Source organism: Danio aesculapii, chromosome 7 (genome assembly GCF_903798145.1).
Source record: "Danio aesculapii chromosome 7, fDanAes4.1, whole genome shotgun sequence".
NCBI classification, from domain to species: domain Eukaryota; kingdom Metazoa; phylum Chordata; class Actinopteri; order Cypriniformes; family Danionidae; genus Danio; species Danio aesculapii.
Genome location: NC_079441.1, coordinates 25,479,135 through 25,503,361, shown reverse-complemented (window position 1 = coordinate 25,503,361; position 24,227 = coordinate 25,479,135). Strand labels below are relative to the sequence as shown.

At 36.0% G+C, this 24,227-nt stretch overlaps 1 protein-coding gene and 1 long non-coding RNA gene across 16 annotated transcripts in view; both read right to left on the bottom strand.

Annotated features, from left to right (window-relative positions):
* plekha7b (pleckstrin homology domain containing, family A member 7b) overlaps positions 1 to 15,409 on the bottom strand; it is a 192,801-nt gene extending 177,392 nt beyond the window's left edge. For 8 of the 15 annotated variants that reach the window (XM_056461430.1, XM_056461434.1, XM_056461437.1 and 5 more), the window contains exons 1-3: positions 14,606 to 15,408; positions 14,422 to 14,498; positions 14,190 to 14,247 (exon numbers count right to left, since the gene is read on the bottom strand). In XM_056461430.1, coding sequence (XP_056317405.1) covers positions 14,190 to 14,247; positions 14,422 to 14,498; positions 14,606 to 14,688 — 218 coding nt within the window. In that variant the 5' untranslated portion in view covers positions 14,689 to 15,408. Of the gene's footprint in view, positions 1 to 14,189; positions 14,248 to 14,421; positions 14,499 to 14,605 lie in introns of all 15 variants that reach the window. The other 7 variants (XM_056461435.1, XM_056461432.1, XM_056461438.1 and 4 more) reach the window with 2 other exon arrangements.
* A 1,278-nt stretch (positions 15,410 to 16,687) lies between these two features.
* LOC130231439 (uncharacterized) lies at positions 16,688 to 18,033 on the bottom strand. Its single transcript, XR_008838041.1, has 4 exons — positions 17,751 to 18,033; positions 17,410 to 17,465; positions 17,116 to 17,276; positions 16,688 to 16,796 (listed from the first exon to the last, which is right to left on the bottom strand). It is a non-coding gene; the product is annotated as an uncharacterized LOC130231439 (long non-coding RNA).
* Between the last annotated feature and the right edge of the window lie 6,194 nt (positions 18,034 to 24,227).

Here is a 24,227-nt window from a genome sequence, read left to right as displayed (position 1 = left end):
ATGTTCACAACTTCTAAGCTGTACCAAACATAAATGCTATTTTTATAGTACATTAATCTCTTAAGAGTACAGTTTAAAGTGGCTTGTTCTCATGTAAGATTACATTGTTAACATTAACTGTCAATATTACAATATAATAATAATAATAATAATAATAATAATAATTCCTTACATTTATATAGCGCTTTTCTGGACACTCAAAGCGCTTTACACATAGAGGGAATCTCCTCATCCACCACCAGTGTGCAGCATCCACCTGAATGATGCGACAGCAGCCATTTTGCATCAGACCGCACACCACACACCTGCTGTTTGGTGGAGAGGAGACAGAGTATTTAAGCCAATTATGATATGGGGATGATTAGGAGGCCATGACGGACAGAGGTCAGTGGGCAGATTTGGCCAGGATGCCGGGGTTAAACCCCTACTCTTTTTCAAAGGACATCCTGGGATTTTTAATGAGTCAGGACCTCAGTTTAACGTCTCATCCAAAAGACGGCGCTCACTGAGCAGTATAGAGTCCCCGTCACTATACTGGAGCATTAGGACCCACACAGACCACAGGTTGGGCGCCCCCTGCTGGCCTACTGACCGAACGCAGCCCTGCTTAGCTTCAGTGGGCGACCATGTTAGAGTTGCAGAGAGCTAGCTGACGGCTAATATGTATAACTCTCAGTGTAAATATTTGTATTTACTAAATAATTGCAAAGTTGTACATAATAACATTATTTAATGACGCTTAAGTTAATTTGAACTACCAATTAACTCTGTATTTTATTTACTAATTCTAATAGTGTTTAATAAATACCATAAAATGCTAGTTAATGCACTATGAAATTTTGTTGTAAAGTGCTTTACCATTACTTTTATGGTGCTGTATGCTTTATGACGCATAAGTGTATAAATGAAGAAAATCAACAACATTTTTCAAAACACCTTTGGATATTCCCCACAGTTTGGAAGGACAAAACCCCACATCCTAACCAAGCAGATAACAGTAATAACCAATTTGTCAATTACATCAGATGCAACAAGGATGTACCTAAGTTCACATTACTCACAACTAAACATATACATTTCTATTTATAATATTTATTATATTATTAATGCATTAATATTAAAACATTTTAATACTATCGAAATTAAATACTGCATAAATGATACTATCCGAGTGAATGACATCATCATGTCTGTTTAGCCTGAGTACATTTTGTTTGAACTTTAATTCACATGGGAAACTATACCAGTATCACATTCACTACAACAATAGGTTTTTAAAAAATTAGAAGTGTACCTTCTGAGGCGGACGAAAGTCCAAAAACATTCAAGAGCCCCGTCTCTATTACGTTACATATGACGCAATCATGAGAACATTGGAATATCGCCAACTTTCATTCATAAGCTATGTACTACACTGTGACTTGACTAATCACAGTATGCCCTTCAGTAAAGCCCACTGCACCCACTGACTGTCCTAGTGTAGATATGGTATGTGTGAACCTGCCAATGTGGTAAGATGAAGGACAGTTTGTCACTCTGATGAACAACAGTGACCCTCAACCCTTCTGAAAAGCCACTGAAGCAAGACAGATGTGCAGTGGGAAGGACACCTCCACACAAGCACTATACCTCACAAGTCTGATCATCCAGGCTGGACTGAAAGCCTGCTGAGACCTCCTGCCATTCACTCTCTGAGGCCGAGACGCCAATGCAGACTACAGAGACGAATCACCTATGACTCAGCCAAAGCCTTCTGATGTCCACTGAGTTCAATAGTGATTCCTCACGCTGAGCTGACCTTCAAGGACCTTACCAAGATGATTTTACAGAGTCAGTCACAAAGGTCACTATATAAAGCAGGTTTGCCTCATATGCATATGTGTTGAAATTATATGCATATTGTGGCAATCACTAAATATATGAAAAATAAAGATCACATTTGTCTTTATTCTGTATGTGTGAGAGAGAGATTTGAAGGCTAATTTGATGTGAAAAAATTATAATAATTTTGAATATTAAGATTATGGTTGGTTTTCCCCTTTTAAAATGTACAGGACAGTGGAGGTTACAGAGAGGAAAGTGTGGGGAGATAGGGGAAGGATCGGCAAAAGGCCGAGCCGGGAATCAAACTTGGGTCACCGTGAGCACCTCGGCGCTACGTGTCGACGCCCTAACCACTAACAACCAAGCTACTGGCAGTAGAGTTACTAACTTCGGTGCCGCTGGTGCTGCGACAAGGACGTAAAAAGTATCAAGGGGTGCAAAGGCAAACATAAGTACGCGGTCACACCATCTTTTAACATTTAATTCTAACCAACATTGAGGGATACGGACACCGTCTGCAATGTTAGGCGTTTGTTCTTGTTGCTTAGATATAGAAGGCATAGCATGCAGTACGGTGCATCCATTGAGCGACTTCATCAATTCAAATATATAAAATATGAATTGATGTATACTTTTAAACTTATTATAAATGTATCATTATATTGTTCAATTATAATGATCCAAATATTTTTTTTGTTAAATAATCTTGTTGCTTAAATGTATCGGTTCAGGCATTGTTTTGGCACCGGTACAGTTTAAAAAGTATCGATTTAGCACCGGTATCGAAATAGCCCTTAATGATACTAACCCTAATCGGCACTGACATTAAAATACTTTTGAAATATTTTTAGGTTTTTTTGTAATATTTTTAATATATTTGAATTTAATTTATTCATGTGATGATAGCACAATATTCAGTTGTCATCATCCAATTTTTAGCATCAAAAGATCCTGCAATACTCCTGCTGCTTGAAGAGATTTTTGCAGGAAGCTACCATTTAAAAGCCTTTAATGTCACTCCTGACCAAGCAAATATCCCACAAAAAATTACGGCCCATAAATTTTGAACAACAGTGCTAGCAGACTACATCGGCAATAATTACAGATTAAGAAAATAAGGAATAAAAGAAATAAGTATAAGAGAAATAAAAACAAATAATAAAAAATGGTTAAAAAAAACATAAAAACAGATCAAATGTGTTATAAAAGAATGAAAAAGAAGAGAAAAACATAATAGTGCGATCTGTGTAATACAATTCATAAAATGTGTTAATTCATAACAAGATTAACAGTATTCATTCATTCATTTTCCTTCGGCTTAGTCTCTATTTCAGAGGTCGCCACAGTGGAATGAATTGCCAACTACTCTGACATATGTTTTAAGCAGCGGATGCCCTTCCAACCACAACCCAGCACTGGGAAACACCCATTCACTCATACACAGTCAAACATTCATTCATTCATTCATTCATTCATTCTTTTTGGCTTAGTTCCTTTATTAATCAGGGGTTGCCACAGCGGAATGAACCACCAACCTATCCAGCATATGTTTTGCGTGGCAGATACCCTTCCAGCTGCAACCCAACACTGTAAAATACCCATACACTCTTGCATTCACACACATACACTAAGGAAAATTTAGCTTATTGAATTCACTTACAGCGCATGTTTTTGGACTGTGGGGAAAATCCGAGCACCCGGAGGAAACCCACGTGAACACAGGAAGAACATACTAACTCCACACAGAAATGCCAACTGGCCCAGCTGGGACTCAAACCAGGAACCTTCTTGCTGTGAGATGACTGTGCTAACCACTGAGCCACCATGCTGCCCATTAACAGTATTAGGTTTAAAATTCACTTTTAAAAAACAAACTGTTAAAAACATCAGTTTCATACATAGACCTGTTTAAAGGCTTTCTGCGGCTCCACCTTCAGTCTCCTGCATGTATTGATGGAGAACATGTGTAGGCAACAACGTCCCAGAATGAATGGAAACATCTGAGAGCCTTTCTCTCCATTCGTAATTAGATGAATACATTGGATGGATACAGACATAAACTAAATCCATTATCTATTCATTTTATGAGGCTTATTAAATGTTTGGCATAATTCAAGCCTGCAGTACTTCAAATATAATTTGGATAACAATCCACTACATCGGACACAGGGCAGTCCCCCATGAACTACGCAAAATAATAACCACATCAGCAGAAATGACGGCCTCTGAGAGTGGCTAATATAACACAAACATGCTTTGTCTCTCTTTCAACTGCTGCACATTTAATGACATTTATACTTCACTGGAGACTATTTGCAGTATGTGATCAATAATATCTTGATTTATATAACCACAAGAGGACACTCAAAAAATGACGTTTGCTGTTTGTTTAAACTACTTAATTAAATGAGCTGGGGTTAACTTAATTGTTTCATGTTCAGTCCATTTAATTTTTTTTAAACTAATATTCATTCATTTTCCTTCGGCTTAGTCCCTTTATTAATCAGGCGTGGCTACAGTGGAATGAACCATCAACTTATGCAGCGTATGTTTTACACAGCTGATGTTCTTCCAGCTGCAATCCAGTACTGGGAAACACTCATACACTCTCACAAGCACACACATGCTGTTACATCTGGCTCAGGGATGTAACAGTGAGGTAGACGGCACAAGAATATTTATTTAACACAATTGAATATAATATAATCAAAACATCAGCATCAGTATGTTCAATCGGTGTGAAAAGCAAGTGAATGGATGCAGAAAGTGTTGTCAGTGATGGTGTGTGGATGCGAAACAAAACATAATGCCCATATTGGAGCGCAGCTCTGGCCAACTGCCAAATGAATGAACAGCGGCCCCGACCAACTCTCTGACGGGGTTTAAATAAGGGCGCTGACCAGCGTCAGGTGCGCTGAAGGCACGCCCCCAAGCTAGAACAAATCAAACACACAGAAACACCAAACAACGCAGTCCTAACACACCCCACTTAAAAAAAAACCCACATCAAATAAATTTAACATAGGAGTAGGTCAAGTCACATCAGTTGGAGACCAAAATACAGCATCATCACTCCACCACAGGGGCACATGACAAGGTGTCCACAAAGACATTCTTATTTCCCTTAATGTGTTTAATCGTCAAGTTGTATGGCTGTAGGAAAAGGATCCACCGCATTAAGCATTGACTCGGACTATGACAAATTTAGTTTATTCAATTCACCTATTGACCTAATTCTTTAATGTGGAAGTGTGCTCGTTTTTACGAACTTTCGATTTAGTTGCCTATGGAAGACACGGCTAGGAATAAAACACAGCAAAAAACGGTCAAACTACTTGCTCTACAAAATATATAAGTGTGTTCATGACTATACAGACAAAGCAGAATAATATAATAAGAAAATATCAGTTTGCAACATCAAGCAGCGTAACGAGCTGTTTTTAACGTCTAAAGGCTGATTTATACTTCTGCGCCAAGCTCTCAAAAAAATTTAACTACACATCGCAACTATGCGTAGGGCAAGCTCTGTGATTGGTCAGCTTGGGTAGCTGTGACGAGCATGGGAGGTGCTGGGAGCCGCAAGCCCAATGGAGCGAGTGTTTACAAGTGCCGAGTCCCATGAATGAGCTAAAGATGGAAACTTTTGTTTTGTGTTTACCTTAAAATTAACGTTGTATGTCTGCCAGTTCCCGCCTCTGAATGAGTGAGTTTGAGCTACTTGTACATTAAGGTAGCATTCAGATATATCAAAACACCCGTGAAGAAACTCAAGACAGGGGAACATTTAAACCTACTGCCAGCTAGTGTTTCGAAAGTGTTATTGCAGAGCAAAACAAACAGCACACAGAAGTATAATTGCACTGCCACGCGCAAGGTAGTGGGTCACGCCAATGGCTCGATGCAGAAGTATAAACCAGCCTTAAAAATGAATGTAAGTGAACGAGACCGAAAGACTTGAGCCAAAAAAATGCAAATAGCTGCGCCCGCTTGTATGCAAAGAATAAGGTCAATACCATATGCCTTTGGACTTTGGAGGGAAAACGGAGCACCCGGAGGAAACCCACACCAACACAGGAAAAACATGCAAACTCCACACAGAAATGCCAACTGGTCCAGCCGGAACTCGAAACAGCGACCTTCTTGCTGTGAGGCAACAGTGCTAACCACTGAGCCACCATAAAAACTATTAAGTTAACTTAATTTCTTCATGTTGTCTCCACACAAATTGACTGCATATGATCCAGCATTTTTTTTTACAGTGGATGAGGACAAAACGATTTTGAAGCACACACAGGTACTTCTAACCACCAATCTTGATAAAAGTGGCGCAGGCTGGATTCCTTGGCACAAGTAAGTCAAATAACCACAGACAGTAAGCAAAGCAATTGAAAGCACAAAATGGAAAGCTTAAAGGGCTGGATGCACTCAACATACCTAAAAAGGCAGAAATCGGCAACAAAGTATGCAGCCTTTATTATTCTAGCATTCTTCAGCTAAAACAACAATCAGCTCCCTTTTTGCAGCCCGATCACACAGAATGACACTAAGACAAAGTCCAGCAGGATCAAAACAGGAACTGTAATGTCATTTAGCCCACAAATGAGTGCATTACTTTACAGTCTTGACATTTCAGCTCTCTAAGGCCTCTGTGCTGCACTGTTCACTATTTGACTGGCCAGACGCAGCACAATGAGTCCCTTCACATGGCCCACAATAAAACTGTCAGCAATAACACATTTCTAAAATCATTTTCTTTGACCTTTAAAGCAGCCCCTCTCACTATAGAAGCATTGACGGGACACATTTTTCTGGTCGGACACCAGTGGAGAATTGAACTAACAAATAAACAGCTTTATGAGAAAGTGGCGCTATTTAGATGCAAAGCAGAGAACAAGACACTAATGCATTCTGAACTGCATGGGCTGCGTTGGTGGTGAATCGACATAAACTGGTTGATTGCCATGTTTTTCTCATTGGATTTTTGTCAGACGTAGTGGTTGTCTGGTATTCTGGCATCTGTGCGAGATAAACATGGGACTTAAAGGGATAGTTCACCATCAAAAAATAATAATCTGCTCACTATTTACTCACCCTCAAGTGCTTCCAAACCTTTATGGCTTTCTTTCTTCTGTGGAAAACTAAAGAAGATATTTTGAAGAAAGCTGAAAGCCTGTAACCATTGACTTCCATAGTATTAAAAACAAATACTATGGAAGTCAATGGTTACAGGTTTCCAGTAATCTTCAAAATATCTTCTTTAGTGTTCCACAGACGAAAGAAAGTTATAAAGGTTTGGAACAAGTAAAGAGTGATTAATTTACGGCAGAATTTTCATTTTTGGGTGTTCTATCCCTTTAAAGTCTTTTTCAATTAACATTTGGGTAAAACAGACTTTTAACCCTGGGTAAAGGAACATTTCAGACCTGTAATTTTAAAGCAGGTTTAGTAACACCACTTTTTACCCCAGATTTGCAAAGCCCTGATCCATAATTAGCACCACTTTAACATAGGAGTTAACATCAACTCCTCAGTCGAGTACCAAACATGCAGTTTCAATTGATGCAGTGTTGAAATATACAAACAACAACCAATCAGGTGCCTCTTATGGATCATTTAAGCTTTAAAGGGGAAAAAAAAGTTGGATAGTGATGAAAAGAGCAACTATTATAATGAAAGAGTGACCATTTTATTATTCTATTTATTAAAAAAAAAAATCCTGGGCTGTATTCACAAAACATTTAACCACTAAGAGTTCTCAAAAAGCAGTAAAAGTTTAGCAAACAGTTTTCTCTTAAAACCTATTCATAAAGATCCTGAGACAAACTTTCACTAAGGAATAGAGATAAGTAATAAGTCAAGAGTGAGGGCGGGGTTGTCATCCTGACGTCATGGATGATGTCATCATGATTACTTGCTATGCATACAGTGATTGCCTGATGGGGAGGAGAGGGTCTATGTTAGTAATTTATGCATGGAAACTTTGTAGAGAGAGAGAAAAAAATAAATAAATAAACACACACACACACATACATATATATTGCTTTCTAAAAAAGTATGCTCTTTGCTTTTAACAGGGTTTCTACAGGTTTCATCAAGTCAAATTTCAGACTTTTTAAAACCTTTTTAAGACCATTATGAATGAAATTTCAGACTTACACATGGCTAAACACTAAGGATTTTTTCTAATGGCCCAGTTAAAACATTAAAAAAATGTAATTGTAAAGAAGATAATCAAGCCACATTGGAAAATAGAGTTAATAAATAAACTTGTTAAAACTTTTAATTGAATGTTACAAGTGAATGCATTTCAAATAATTGAGCAAACGTGTTTTAAAATGCTTTTAAACTAATTATTAGACATCTAAAAATGATCAAATTTGTATTTGTTCATCATATGTTTATGTTTATATATTTTGACTATATATTTTCGGGGTGTTTTGTGAATTTTTGAAAAGAAATTAAATATATATTTCAACATATTTCTTACCAAATTAGAATGTCTCTATGATTAAGGTAATAACCTGTTAAAAGCTTATTATTGTCAATTTTTTTTTCGCTAGATTGCCAACATTAGCCATTTTAGGATAGTTTATAGTTTGGTCTTTATAAATTATGAGTCCTCTTTGCTACTCCTAATGTTTCACAGGTTTAGGAGCTAGCTTTAAATCGCTAAAACAATTTGTGAAATAACCTTACAGCAAAAACTTCGGAGTTCTAAATTTAGGACTGACATGCCCATTACTTTTCAGATTTTCTCCTGAATCAGTAAGTTAAGAGCTACCATTAGCCTTAAGATGTTTTGTGAATAGGGTCCATGATGGCATATAGCAGTCTGCAAATTTAAAATACGAATGTGCACAATGCTAAAGCATTTCTGTAAACTGGCTGAAGGCTGCGTTCATCCAATCAATGACACTGACATCGCAAATATGAACTAATATTGTTAACCGAGGGTTTACAGTTTTACAGTGTGAAATTTCACCATATACACACACTGTAAAAAATCTGTAAATCATCAGTTTTCCGTATATTGTCATGTATTTATTATTTTTACACATTTATTTATGCTTTTGAATTACATTATAAGACCTCGTTCTTTGTTCCAACAACGTATAAACTTGAAAAGTTAAAAAAAGTGACTTTGATTAACATTTTTAACAGTTTAAATATATATATTCTCAGGCAACATGGTGGCTCAGTGCCTAGCACTGTCGCCTGCACAGCAAGAAGATCGCTGGTTGGAGTCCCAGCTGGGTCAGTTGGCATATCTGTGTGGAGTTTGCATGTTCTCCCTGTGTTGGCGTTGGTGTTTTTCGGGTGCTCTGGTTTCCCCCACAGTCCAAAAACATGTGCTATAGGTGAACTGAATCAACTAAATTGGCCGTAAATGACTGTGAATGAGTGTGTATGGTTGTTTTCCAGTGCTTGGTTGCGACTGGAAGGGCATCCGCTGTGTAAACATGTGCTGTATAAGTTGTCTGCTGTGGTGACCCCTGATGAATAAAGCGACTAAGCCGACGAAAAATGAATGAATGAATGAATGAATGAATGAATGAATGAATGAATGAATGAAATGAAATGAACGAATGAATGATATTTTGTCTGGGTTGGTGTTGTATAATATGGTACAAAAACTTTGTTATAAACTGCCTGTATATTTTCTGTTATTTTACAGATTTATTTCTCTATATATTTCTTATTATTTCAAACTACCATAATGTCAATTAAAGTCACTCTGTTAAACCGTAGAGTTGAAATTTCAGCATCAAAAGTCAAAGAGATCAAAGTCCAATGATGCAATTTACAACCGTAAATAAACTCAAAACTATTTTAGGGAAAATGTTAACAGACATTTTTTTTACAGTGCAGAATTTACCAAGAGTAAATCAAGTCAAGAGAAGCAAGATAATTCAGAATACATTTCACCTGGAGTTTAGTATGATCCAGGGTTAAATGTTTTAAATTTTAATAGCTCTTTATTTTTGTGTGAAAAAAAATATATGGGAATATCAACTAGGGCTGGGTCATACGGAAAAATGCAATCTTGAATAATTTTTTTTCCATATTGAACAATAACGATATATATTACAATATCAGTTGTTAATGACTCTAGATTTAAAAGAGCATCCCAACAATAACTGAAGCCACAAATTAGAGGGTCCACTAAATAATCTATTTTCGGTGGCCAATATTTTTGACGACTGAAAAATTTGTTGCATCTCTAAAATCAACACACTTCTACATTCCCATTGTTGCACAATTCTGTTGTGATTGCCTCTTATATCAATATAGAGTAAAAAAAAGTCCAGAGCTTATCATTGTTATTGACAGAAATTATCGCGATTCAATATAAAGTCCTTTATCGGTCCAGCCCTTATATCAAAATATATTTTTACAAGGAACAAGCATTAGAAACATGCTATTGTAATAAAGAAACTGGGTTTCTAAACGCTGCAATGAGAATATCCTTAACAGCCCAATCTGTCATCGTCAGGTTGTTCACTTTATATTTACTCTAGTGAATGAATTCAAGAACTCTCCAAACATAATAATCAAAATAAGCCACAAGTAAACATTCCTTTCAACGCAATCCTGCAGCAAAATCACTGCATGCCAATTGTGCGGAAGCAAACTTTACTCAACTCAGACATGAGTCCATGAGGAGAAAAGTCTTATCTAATAGCTTCACATTGCCTCTTATTTGCTCCTGCTGTCCCAGTTGGTTTGATATCACATTGTGCTGCATAAATAACAGTTGTTTACAGGCAGCTGTCTGGTTGATTTCTCAATTCAATTAAGCACACGGTTAAAGCAAACTAATAATCTTTTTTTAAAAAGGTCATACAGTACAGTCAAGGATGGTGAATGACTAGACACCGTGGCTCTGATGAAGGCGATCTGGTTGCAGTTTCTACATTAGTAGAGCTGAATGGGTAAAGTGACTTTGGAGAGCCAAGCCACCATGAATTGGCTGCATGATCATGCCATACGTCTCTGTCATCGCATGGACATACGGGCACACGCGCATACACATACAGACAGGGTACAACATCCGCTAAACGGGGAAGGTTAAGGTTCTGCATAGTGCTGTACATGAGGAGAATTTTAATGGGAAAATCTATCCAGTCCTGCTGGGCAATGCCCTTTATTTCCTTCATTTAATGACCACAGAGAGAGGTAATGGGCTACATGGGTGACGGTAAACAGTTGTGAGGGCTTTATAATCAACTAGCACTGCCGCAAAGATAATGGCGAAAGATTCTGCTGTCACAGTTAAGCACTCTTTGTCATCACATAGCAAACAGAATCAGATCTTGCATTATCCAGTGTATTCTAACATCATCCAGGAAAACCAGACAGGTTGAGCTCTAATAAAACAGCAGTGCTGATACAAGCTATAAGCAAATTTGATATTGTGTTGTTTTGAAAATCAACCAAATTACACATTTTAAAAACTATTTTGCTGCTTGTTCATGCTATTTATTTAAAATCAGCTGAAGCAATACTGTTCTTGAGAATTTTTCGGTACAACTTAACTGTTTTATATTTAATCCACTTACATTTGTTAAAACAATTACTTTAACTTAATAGATTTGTGTTGGTACAACATCAAGGAATTGTGTGGAACCCATAGGCCTGTCGCGATAGTCAATATATTGACTTATCGCCCAATATAAACCATTTCAACGTAATGTCATCATTGGCCCACATGAACATTTCCTGCTTGTTGTTAAAGTATTTCATAACTTTAACAAGAAGCAAATTAATCATAAATTAACATTAAAACCACTATCATAACATTATTTGTCAATATGTGGCCCTTTGTGGATTCTCAGAAGCTATGGAAATTAAAAATATAAAACAGGAAATACGTAAGGACCACTGCTATTGTTTAGATCCATCAAAATGGTCTATATGAAAAAGAGGGCGGCTAATTTTGGAGGCACGATATATTGTCTATTTTATATAAAGAAATTTAAGGTGGTGATGATGATGATTAAACTACATAATATAAAAAGCTACGTTTTTCAAGAAACGCGCTGCATTCTGCTTTCTGTGGAAGGCGGGGCTTATGCAGCATCTCCACGCATGCTGTACGCGCACACACACAGAGTGCGAAAGAGAGCGGATAGTGAAGGTGAAGACAAGATGCGAACCCACAGATTTGTGTATAGGAACTACAGTCAGTTCGTTTAAACAAGTCGTGATGGACTTGGTTTCAAAGTAACAGTCTTCAGCTCCAGTGTGGGAACATTTTGGCTTTAAGCCGAATGAAAAAGGAGAGCTCGTTAATGTGAACGAGCTGATATGTTGAATTTGTTTAAGTACAGTGGCAATGAAAAATAGCAACACAACTAACCTTAAAATCACACCTAAAACATAACCACCCACCCATTTTTTTTAACATGGAAACAACAACCGCAGTTGGTACTGGAGAGGGGTCTTCCAGACAGTTAACTGTAATGGATGTATTTACCGGCCAGTGCAAATATAAATGTGACAACGAGAAATGGCACACACTCACAGACAGGTACCATTACTTACTAAAGAGATGCAGCAGTTAAACACGCTTGAAAAACCAGCATTTAAAAAAGAAATTCTGCAAACCTTTAACAAACTGTCCTGTTTTGGAATCTGACTGATTATTAAAATAAGGCGCCTGAGATGCTTTAAAAGTCTACTTTTGACTTTTTTTTTGTTTGATTACATCTGCTATTTATTATAATTTATTTGTTTTAAGTATTTTTTCATGCTTCAATTTCAAACATCAAATATTCTTAAAAATAAAAAGGTTTTTTAAACATCATACCTGATTACACTAGTACACTTTTTTATTAGTGATAAGTTATAAAGTGGCAATAATATCATTTATCGCAATGAATTTGGGTGCAATTTATCGCCCATCAAAAAATAGATAACGTGACTGCCCTAGAAACCCAGCATTTACAAAGTGTATACTATAACTTAAAATTACTTTATAAAGTTAAAAAAATTTTGTGCTGTTTTAAAACTAAAAGTAAATATCACATTCCAACATGAATGCACTTTAATTTAGAAGAAATTTGTATTACTTTCAAGGAAAATCATATTTCAGAGGATAAGTTGGCTCTTTAATATAAAAGTATTTTTTACAATTACACATCATTACCTTGGGGAACACTACCAAGGGAACTGCTTATGAAATCTAATTGCAAAGAGGATCTCATATATATTTGCTTTCATTTTGTTGTAGTCATGCAACCAATTTTTTTGGTTCACAAATGAAAAAACTGATTGGACAGATATCGAAATTTCCATACAATGTCAAATTCCACATAGAAAATTTTGGGCCATTCCAACCCACGCATCCTATCCTATTCAGGCAACACAGGCAATGTTCTATAGAGCAGCAGTGACCAATCCCCTGCAGCACTCCAATACTCTCACACATATTTACAGCAGTTTTATGGGATTGTATCCTCTCTAAGTTCCGACTGCCACTGTCACAGAAAATGATTAGTGTCCTAGCAGCTAATTTTTCCTGCCAGCTCCCTTACTGTACTTCTCTCCCTGCCTCAGTCCACTTCATCTCCCTGCTGCTGCTCACTATCTGCCCATGAGTCTGGACATGCTGAGCATAGTGTAGACAGGCGCTGATGAATGGATAGATAGACCGATTAGTAGATGAATGAACAGATATACAGAGTTAGTAGAACGTTAAAGATACCCTTGCGTTGGTATTAAGTAATATTTTCAAGATCAGAAAAAAAGGTATTAGGCTTTAAAAGGTACACCATTATATCCAAATTACTACTCTTTGGGAAAAAAAATACATACCCAGTGATGTGTCACCTTTTACTCAAGAAATGTCAACTTGCAAAAGGATGCCAAACAAAGGGTGCATGAAAGGTTGCAAATTCTTCTCTTTTCTCATAATTATACGCTTGCTATACGTGTCCTCTTTCAGAAAGTCATGTACATTTGTTGTATTTTGGTACCGAAGTAAACATTAATGCAAAAATCATTTTGTTGTAGTTCACCACCAATTACACAGACAAACAGACAGACGTAAACCAGATGCAGCACTAAATAATCTACCAAACAGAAAACTCGAATAACCAATGAACAACAGTCTGATTGATGGAAATCGGCTGTCTGTTGTCACTCCTTCACACAATCTCCGCCCAAGATCAAATCTGCAGTAAAGATTCAATCAAAGCTGTGATCTGATTCACTTATGTCTTTCCTTGAGTCATGAGGGTGCGAGCAGACAGCGGACACTGTTCAGTGCAGGAGGCGGGAGTGAGTGAGCGCTTGGTGGGGAGGGCTTTGCAGTTGCACTGGCATCCTCACAAGGACAAAAATACAAATGTACCATAGCTTACTTTATGAAGTAGCTGGCGCCTTCCTCGGTGAAGCCCTCTTCCCATCCCCGCGGTAAATCTGGGGGAGAGAAATATTTACACAAAACTCCATTAAGTTTTCAATGAAACAGAAAGTAGCCCATCATCAATTATGCAGGGGACGTGTTTCCACTGGTCACCTTAAACACAGTTTACTGCAGTATCAGACCGGGGATGCAAAGTTTAGACTAGCCAGCATAGTTTATTACCCTACCTGATCGTATCATGTGTCCTGAGTTGACAGGCTCGCCAGTGCGGGGATGGAGCCAAGTAGTGTCGCGAGTTTTGTCGCTGGAAAACAGAAACACCTGTTACTAGATCCGTCGGAGAAGATGCAGATTTACCCGAACCACGTTAAAATACAACCACCGTGATTATAGCGTTCACAGACTGCTTACTTGATGAAAAACACCCTGCCATCCCTGCACACTCCGTAGGACCAGTGATCAGGTAGTGTGTCCCGCCCGAGCGGAGCCGCCATGATCCCGGTTTAAAGTGAGAGCTGCGCCGCAGCAGAGTTTCCAGGGAATCGGACAGTCCGATAATCACCACTAGGGCTGCACTGCTGTTAAAGGGGCAGGCCAAACTTGGAGAAAGTCTTTGTCCCAGTTAAGCCGACAGAAAAGAATGAGGGCATCAGTAATTAGGCGGGATGTTGATGCTGCGAGGGCACAGATGTCGCCGACGAAATTCCACCTTTTATTATAGTAAAGCCAGTATTACTATAGGAGAGAAGGTTCACGCATGTATTCACACAGATCGGAGTTACACTTTTAAACCTGGACAGATTAACATTCCCGCAAGTCTCACGCGCACACTGAAACAGTTGGATTCTTGTTCAGTTTGTAAGATTTGCATTAAAGCCAAATTGCTTTGGACATTTGTTGCTGTGTTGTGCTCATGACAACAGTCTTCTCAGATTTGCGCTCTCCTTTTTGGCAGGTAGCAAGCAGCTAATGATTTACATGACAATAGTGATCATTTTTAATCTGGTTAAACCTGTCTAAAGCTAACGTTTATCCTAGCTTGGTTTCCTACACAGCGACGAGATACTATACCTTGCTGCTTAAACACGTTTTGCCGAGTTCTAGACATCCTGAGAAAGTCACTGTGTCTTCTTGTTGACTTTAAGTTGTTATGTTTACACTTTCATGTCGTAGAAACGTCTCCGCGACCTGCAACACAACAGCACACTTGCTCATGACGCCTTGCGCCATTCTCTGAAGCTGACAGACAGGTCTAAGAAAATATGAGGTGCTTCTCCGTGCCTGACATAACAAACCTGGCTTTAAATATTATTTATTTGTTTTTATTGTTTATTTTCAGCAATGTATGCTATTAATATTTCATCATATATGTCCATAACAGAGTAGCATTGATAATGTGTCTTTTTAAGATACTGACATGACTAGAATATAGGCTAAACCATAATTCAGATTTTAATATTTTTAAACAAACATTAAAACAAATGGAATATCATAACCCTAAGAAAAAAGGTACCTTGGGGAACAGTTTTGTACCTTTGTAATAATTGTATCTTATATGGTACAGAAAAGACCTCTTATGATACTGTTCTGTACCTTTTATGGTACAATTGAAATTAACCCTTACAAAAAAACCCCGCAGGAATCCTGCAGGAATATTGTACAGATTTCCTACAGGATTTTCAGCTCATTTTCCTGTAGGAATACCTGCAGGAAATTTATGCAGGAATTATTCCTGCAGGAATTACAATCCTACAGGTCTATTAAAATATACAGTTCCAGCAGGATTATCGTGCAGGACAGATATGAAGTTAGAGAAATTTCACAATGAAACAATGTATTTTCACAATTTTTTATTAAAATTGTAATTTAAAAAAAAGAGAAAAAAAGAAAAAAGTAGACCAAAGCAGAATCCAATTCACAGCAGGCTGCATTTACTCCATTTCCCTAAAAAAAATAAAGAAAGTAAGTGGTATAGTTGGTGTAGGGCAGAATGCAGTCTGTACAGTATAAAAAGCATTACAGCTATGAATCCCCATAAACAACCAATGCACCCTTTTCACAAAACTGTTATGATGTGTTTAACGGTCATCAGCATCCTAAATACCTTAAAGTTTTTAATATTTAGATTTTTTAAATGTATGTACATTTATATGTATTTATGTAGAATATAATCTTTGCGTCAAATTACAAAAAACAAATGATCGCTTATGCGAGGAGTATTTAATAAAGTGTCTATGGGGACAGGATCGTAGATCTGACATCATTCCCTCTTCAGGCTGTCTCACACTATTTTCTTTTTCTTTTTCTGTAAGTCTTGATAACACCATCCTGGAATTTTTCTTTTAATATTTCAGCTAATAGAATTGTAAAAAAAATATTTGTTGTACTCTCCAATTCACAAATGTGATAATACAAGTGTGTGTGTGTGTGTGTGTGTGTGTGTGTGTTCAAATTATTACCTTACTTGTAACTTGTGCTCATCATTTAATTTTTCTGAGTGCTGCCCTGATAAATTTTATTGGTACATCTGGAAATTTCTTCTATGCTGTGTCTGTAAATTCCCCTCTCCTGAACATCCTCCTCCTGAGAGTTTCTTTGTTGTCTAAAGAGAAATAAATACTTAAAAAGTTGAAAATACATATCTTCAATTATGATTAGGCATGGGCCGGTATAAGTTTCTGGTGGTATGATAACTTTGGATAAAAATATCACGATATTGTGATTACTGGTCTAAAATAAGTTATTTTTAAATATCCGAGTAAAAAAACAACAACTTAAACACAATATATTTTATTTTAGGAAAGATTTAAAATATTTTGTAAAAGTAAACATGTCAGGCTAAATAATTACAATAAATCATTGACTTCATTAGTTTCAAAAACACAGATTTCTTTAAAACACATAAAAACCTTTACAAATACCTTAGAAACGGTCTAAAACTGTGGCTGGTGAACTTTCATCCTCATCGGCAACATCCACAACATCTCCAGGTTCAAAGTTATTTTTCAATAGGTTCTTTTTAGGAACAATGTCAGGTCGGTGGCTCGTCCCATTCCACTGGGACCCATGTTTTGCCCATTTTCTAAGACAGAAAAATAGATATATAGACAGACAAACAGACGAACCCCCACACACACAAACATATATACACACAAATATATATCATTTATTTATCTGGTGGCTTCAGCTGACTGTATCCATGACAACAGTTTTACCTTATGTCAACCTGCCAACAGGTAGTTTGCTGTCCGACCGGCGATCAAAATGATTTCTGAGGTAACAAAAAACGACATTAGCATCAATTATTAGCAGTAAATGATAAAAATATAATTAATATAGCCATTTTTTAAATTAAGTTTTGATATAGGCGCCGGCGGTAGTAGGCCTGGGTATATTACGTTAGCAATATACTAGTATTGTTAACGTGATCTCGGCTTTAAAAATAAAAAAAGCATTTGTTTTGGTGTTTTACCAAAGCAATTTACTAATTTAACGTTAAAATAGATCAGTAATTATAGCATTTTAACGATAAAATAACTTAAGAAAAGTACTTTACCTTCAGAAGACGGTTGGTGACAGTTGACTGACGTGCATTCGAATCGGCGACGTGAAGCGAGTCATCTCAATGACTCGAATCTTTTCTCTGAATGATTCATTTTACCGGAGTTTATAATGTAAACTACATTGTTACGCCAGTAGGTGGCGAAAACGAGCGTCTTTTTAAGTGTGAAAGATTATCTGTATGAACCTGTAAAGCAGATTTATTAAAACACACGTATTCCACAAACAAAGAATTTATTTTCTTAAAGAAAAAAGTATGTTTATAAAGAATGTTTGTTTTAATTTGTTTAACCAAGTTAATTTGCCAAATAATACACACACATATTAGTAGTAGTCATTATTAACTTAAAATATTGTAATTATTATACGTTTATAATATAGACCTATACATTATTGGCAGCAATGTATTATCTAATTTCAATTTTGCATTTATATCTTATTTTATTTAAAATGTTTATAATAATTTACTAATTAAATTACTCTAACACTGCAGAAAACACATTATGTTTACCAATCCAACTAACAGTAACCCTAACCTGCTTTTTTTAAAGGATAAAAATGCAATAAAAAGTGTACTTAAACGAAGAGGCACCAGTTCTAGCTGCCACAAAAAGGCAATGGACACAGAATAACATAGGTTGCTCAGGTCAAAAAGACAGAGAATCAGGGATAACAGCAACAAACATTTTTAAAGAAAGAGGGATAGACTCTGTTGAACTCATAAAATGCACAGACATACGTTCAACATGTGTCTACGTCAAGGACCGGTCTTGCAGTTTTTTTTTTTTTTTGCATCCAACCAAACAGATGGGAGTTGAATTAAAATAGCTGGGTTGACATTTTAATAAATGAAATAAAAAAGTATAGAAATAAAACGTAAAAGTGTAGAGCTTGTTTGTTTGCATAAAAGCATAATTTGAATGGTTTAGAGTTGATTTTTATAATTGCCTATAATCTATTCGTATACTTTTATTTATGTATTTATTTATTTTTGTTTTTGCTACCAACAGCAAGTGACAGAATTTCTTTCTTTCATTCCAATTACAACAAATAACTCCTGCAAGTCCTGCAGGAATAATGAAATCCTGCAGGATTTGTCACTTGCTTGGATTCATTGTAAAACCTGTAGGAAATTCCTGCACATATCGTCAATGTGTCCTACAGGATTTTATAATTCCTGCAGGACAGCAGCTTTCCTGCAGGGAAAAAAATTTTATCCTTCAGGATTCCTGTAAAAAGTACTGCATGATTCTAAAACCTGTAGGAATTGCCTGCACATATTGTCATTTTGTCCTGCAGGATTTCATAATTCCTACAGGATACCAGCAGGTTCCTGCAGAAAAAATGAAAATCCTGCAGGATTCCTGTAGGCTATTTTTGTAAGGGAAGGTACACAATTGTTCTCATATAAAAGGTACACAAGTGTTGAACAACTCCTTCTTTGTTACAATATCTATGAAAATAAAAATGACTGCAAAGGCAAAGTGATTTTATGAATAATTTCCATAATAAAACATAAATCATCATTTAAAAGTATTTGTTTAAAGAACCTTATAAACATTAATTATTAAGTTCTATAATACAAAACAACTGGTAAAACATAAAACTGTAGGTATTGTAAAATAAACATTTAAACCATTTAAATGTTTAGTAAGCATTTTTGACACTGTTAAGGTACAAAGTGTCTTGTCACTGTGGTGGTACCATTATGGATCAGATTTGTACCTTTGATGAAGGTTTTTAAAAAACAAAAGATTCATTTGGTTTCTTATGGTACAAATCCTTAAAGGTACAAACTGCAAAGGTACAAATTTGTTTCTTTGTCTTAGGGTACAATTCTGTCCCATAAAAAGGTACTGCCCCAGTGACAAGTGTTTGTACCTTTTTTGGTACAACATTGTACCATTTTTTTCTGAGAGTGTAGTGACTGGGCAGATAGCACAATTAATTAACTAAACATTTCTTTTAATGTTGTATAATATGATACATAAAATTAATGAAATTTGTATTTCTTAGAGCGATATCTAGTTGGCTACAATGTGTCCTGAAAAAAAATTTGTCATCATGTTTTGGGTGTTGAACAGCAAAATCGCCAGGGTCAATTCAACTCTGAGAGAGTTAATTTTAACACTTTACCGGTGTGTATATATATATAATCCACTCTGGCCGAGTTAAAATAACATTTTCAAAAGTGTTTAAAAAACAATTTATTATTTTTCAATATATAAACAATATATTTAATTTTTTTACTAACCTTTCGAGCTTCTCCAGTTAATAATTGTTTCCCAAAATCCTGGTTAAAACACGATTTGGCTCGTCGCTCCTCGTGGTGACTGAAATAAGATGGTTTAGAAAAGTTTTAGCTGACTGAAGCATGCACCACATAAAATGTCCCGGATGTATATATGTTGCACTACCAGTGTTAATGAGGTCAGGCTTTCAATAATTACACCAGTCAGAGGATACTCTTTACACCATCAATGTTAATTCAGCACCATAAAACAACACTTCACTCTAAAACACAGTGGCACCAGCATTTTAGCTCTGGCAATTTTGCTGTGTACTTAAAAAAGCATTACAGGGCTGCATAGCAAATTCCAAGTCCACTGACTTGTACAGTTCTGGGAAGAACCTTATGAGTTTTTCATCTTGAATAATTTCCTTGAATAATTTCCTTAAAGTGACAATTTCATAACCCTTTACTAACGAACCCTTCATGAAGGTATTCGGGTGTTCGCCTGTGTTTGGAATGCAACAATAAATGGTATTTGGCCCTTCAAGGGTCCAAAATGTTGTTTGGAATTTATCCAAAAATATAATATTTTTAAAACCTTTTTAAAATGTATTCAAAACCAAGTGTAATCATTCGACAAATATATATACCTGAATATTACAAAATATTTACTGCATTCTCAGTATAGATAAAGGCCTTAACATAGCTGATTATCCAACTTAATATTAACTGACTCTCCAAAAGATATGCTGGTAAATGGACACAAGAGCTTAAGCTAATATTTGAACATGAAAGCACTTCCTGCAGCCGTGCCAATATGTTACAGTACGAGTATGCGTTCTGAAACTAAACTCATGCCCAAAAACTCTCCCATTCAATCTTGACAATAACCATTTGAACACACCCGGTAAAACGTCTCACCAAGGCAGGGCAGAGTCACAACAAAAGAAACAATCCAACTGTAACAACAGCTGATTATCCTTCCACTAGGCTCTGCTATTTATAGACCCCTATATAGTCTTTAGTCCGGCTGATAGTTGATGGTTGAGCTTATACTGTAAAATAATCACTCTTCATCGGATAATAGATATGTACTTGTAGCACATACAACCCTAATTCTGAATCATTTGGGACATTTTATAAAATGCAAAAAAAAAACAAGATTCTGCCATTTGTCAATTCTCTTTAACTTTTGTTTAATTGAAAAAAAAGTACTATTTTGAGTGTTTGATTTGAGTGCCAAAAAAACGTTTTTAAAAAATTATGTTTAAACAAATTAGAATTTTGACAACACACTCCAATTTGGGACAGAGGACAAATACAGTTGAAAAGTTTATAGAATGAAAGGGACTAAGCCGAAAATAAAATAAATGAAGGTTATAGAATGTCCAAATCAGACAGTTTTGAAATGGTCTGATATAAGCCAAAAAGCGAGAATCTCAATCTTTGCAAGCCAAATCTAGAGCAGAGATGCCCAAACTATGGGGCCCATGGGCCAAAGTTGACCCATGGTAACCTTTGATTAGGCCCACCATCCCATCTGAGAAGAGAGGGAGAATGATGGGGATGGTTTTAAGATTGTCAATTCAAATATAAATGTAACCCTTTGATTGTTTTATTGTTAAAAACTAACTGAAATTAAATGTTTCAATTAAATGGTGTAAATTAATCAGATTTTGTTTAAATGTGCATACGTTGTCACCTGCCAATGCAGAGAATTTGGTAAGCAAATCAAGTCAAAGGCAGATTCTGCTTGACTGGTGTATTCAATAATTTATTGAAATCACATTTATAAATGTGATTGTTTATGTTTTTATTGCAATAAGTTATCATTTAAAAAGTTAAACTGCGTTAGTTAATACTATTTAAAGTAATGCTTTCCATTTATTTTGAAATATTATGAAATATATTAAACTTGCCATAGGTTATTTCCTAAGTTAATACACTGATATATTTACCTTCTGCTCACAGCTCTCAATGATATTTGGTTTTTGGCCCTTCATACGAATAAGTTTGGCCACCCTTGATCTAGATCATGGCTATTCATTTATTCAAAAGTCATTTGAGAATTGTCAAACAAATCTTTTGTTGTTGTTGTTGTTGTTAAGTAGTTGTTATAGAAAGTGATATGTCTTTATGTCATACTGCATATGTAGGCCCACACGGAATCTGTGCCTGCTAAAATCTGCCGTCTATTGAGTCTGTTTTTCTGTTTTTATATTAATTTCAGTAATAATATTAAATAATATGTAAACATTTGTATAGTACAGTAAAAATATGTTATGCCATTTAGTAGATATATTATATGAGAGACTAAAGTTGTTTACCAAAGTGGTTCTAAATAGGTTTGCATTATTAACCTTAATTAAAAGTTCAAAAGTTACTTTTTTTATTTTTTAATTACACTGGACAGAAATAGCACAAAATGTCTGCAGATTCAGTCTGGCCCTACATATGCAATGTTGACTGATTTTCAGGAGCAGAATTTCTAGCACATAGTCAAAAAGACTGTGTGCTGGTGTCAAATGAGTCCACATTTCGGAAGTTGACTATCATGAGCGACAGATGCATAAGCAAACGTCTATCATGGTGTAAAGCTGCAGCACAGCAAATTGGCACAGGTTACCGGCATATATACAATGGTACTACTGATATGGACATATATTGTATACAGAAAGATATATACCTCCATTAAGATGACGTTTTTCATGGGAAGTCTGTGCTTATTGGTTGAGTAGATCAAGTCTCATTCTGCAAGTTTTACAACAGAGTTGTTTTGTAGGCATGGGCTGAATATGCCTGACTGGCCTGCTTGCAGCTCAAATTTGTCTTCTATTGAAAATATATGATCCATCATGAAAAGAAAAATCAGACAATGACAACCACTGACTGTTGGGTAGCTGAAGTATCATGTCAGATTGGGTACTAATTTATTTACAAAATGAAATGTATTTGGTTTGTGAAAATATTAGAAATCTTTTATTTGATCTTTTGTAAATTAAGGTGTTAGGTTAAAGTTTTAAACGAATTGACAATTCACAACTTAATTTTATTGCAGGTTTGACTAAATATTTTACAAAATGTGCCAAAAAAAAAATCAAAATTGTGGTTAAACATAGAATATAACATTAATTGGGAAATTAAAAGAATGGAAAGAGAAGTACTGAGTCAAGAGGAAACAAACTAAACTGATTAATAACAATATTGAAGCATGCAGCACAAACAGCAGGTGGGGGTGTTTCACAACTGCTATTAGTGATTTATGTGCAAACAGAAGTAATTGTTAGCAAGCAAAAATTCATTAATCTGTAAGTACATCCAATAAGATCCATGCAAAAGTGTTTTGTTAATGTCATTATAGAAAATTACTATTCTCAAAAAAGCCATTATTAATATATTCATTACTCTCCTTGCCAACATGATAGATAATTCAAGCTTACAGATAAAAAAAAATATTAATTTGTTGGTTTAATAGCAACTTTTTATAAGCTACTGATCTTGTACATCACTTTAGTGTAGAAAAGAGTATTGAGCGCACCTCTAAATGTCATTGAATGCAGGCAGCAGTTAATATATGGAAGGTCATGATGTTTGCACTTGTTTATGTGTGCGTGTAGCAGGGTGAATAAAAATGACAGAGCTGAGGGCTTCAGACTTTCAGATCCATCACTTGTCCGCCATGGGCTAAACTGAGAATGAGCCATCTCAACCATGACATTACAATAATGCTTACACTGCACCAAACTGGACTCGCCCTGTCTTATCATGCCATCCATAAATTTGATCCTGGTATAAAAGGCACCGCTCAAAGTCACGCTGCATATGTCACTGCACCGCTGACAAGGACTATAAATAGGTGACAGTAAAATAAAATGTGCCTTTCATGATGAATTCACTATTTTTAAATGTACTGACTTTATAGGTTTTACATCCACTATAAATGTACATTTTACCCTTCTTGACAATAAAGTGTAACACCTCTATTGCTATAGGTGCTGCCATGACTGAAGTCATTTAAGGTTTTATTCATTCATTCATTTTCTTTTCGGCTTAGTCCCTTTAATTATCAGGGGTTGCCACAGCGGAATGGACTGCCAACTTATCCAACATATGTTTTATGCAGCGGATGCCCTTCCAGCTGCAACCCATCACTGGGAAAGACCCATAAACTACCACTACAGACAATTTAGCCAACCCAATTCACCTATAGCACATGTCTTTGGACTTGTGGGGGAAACC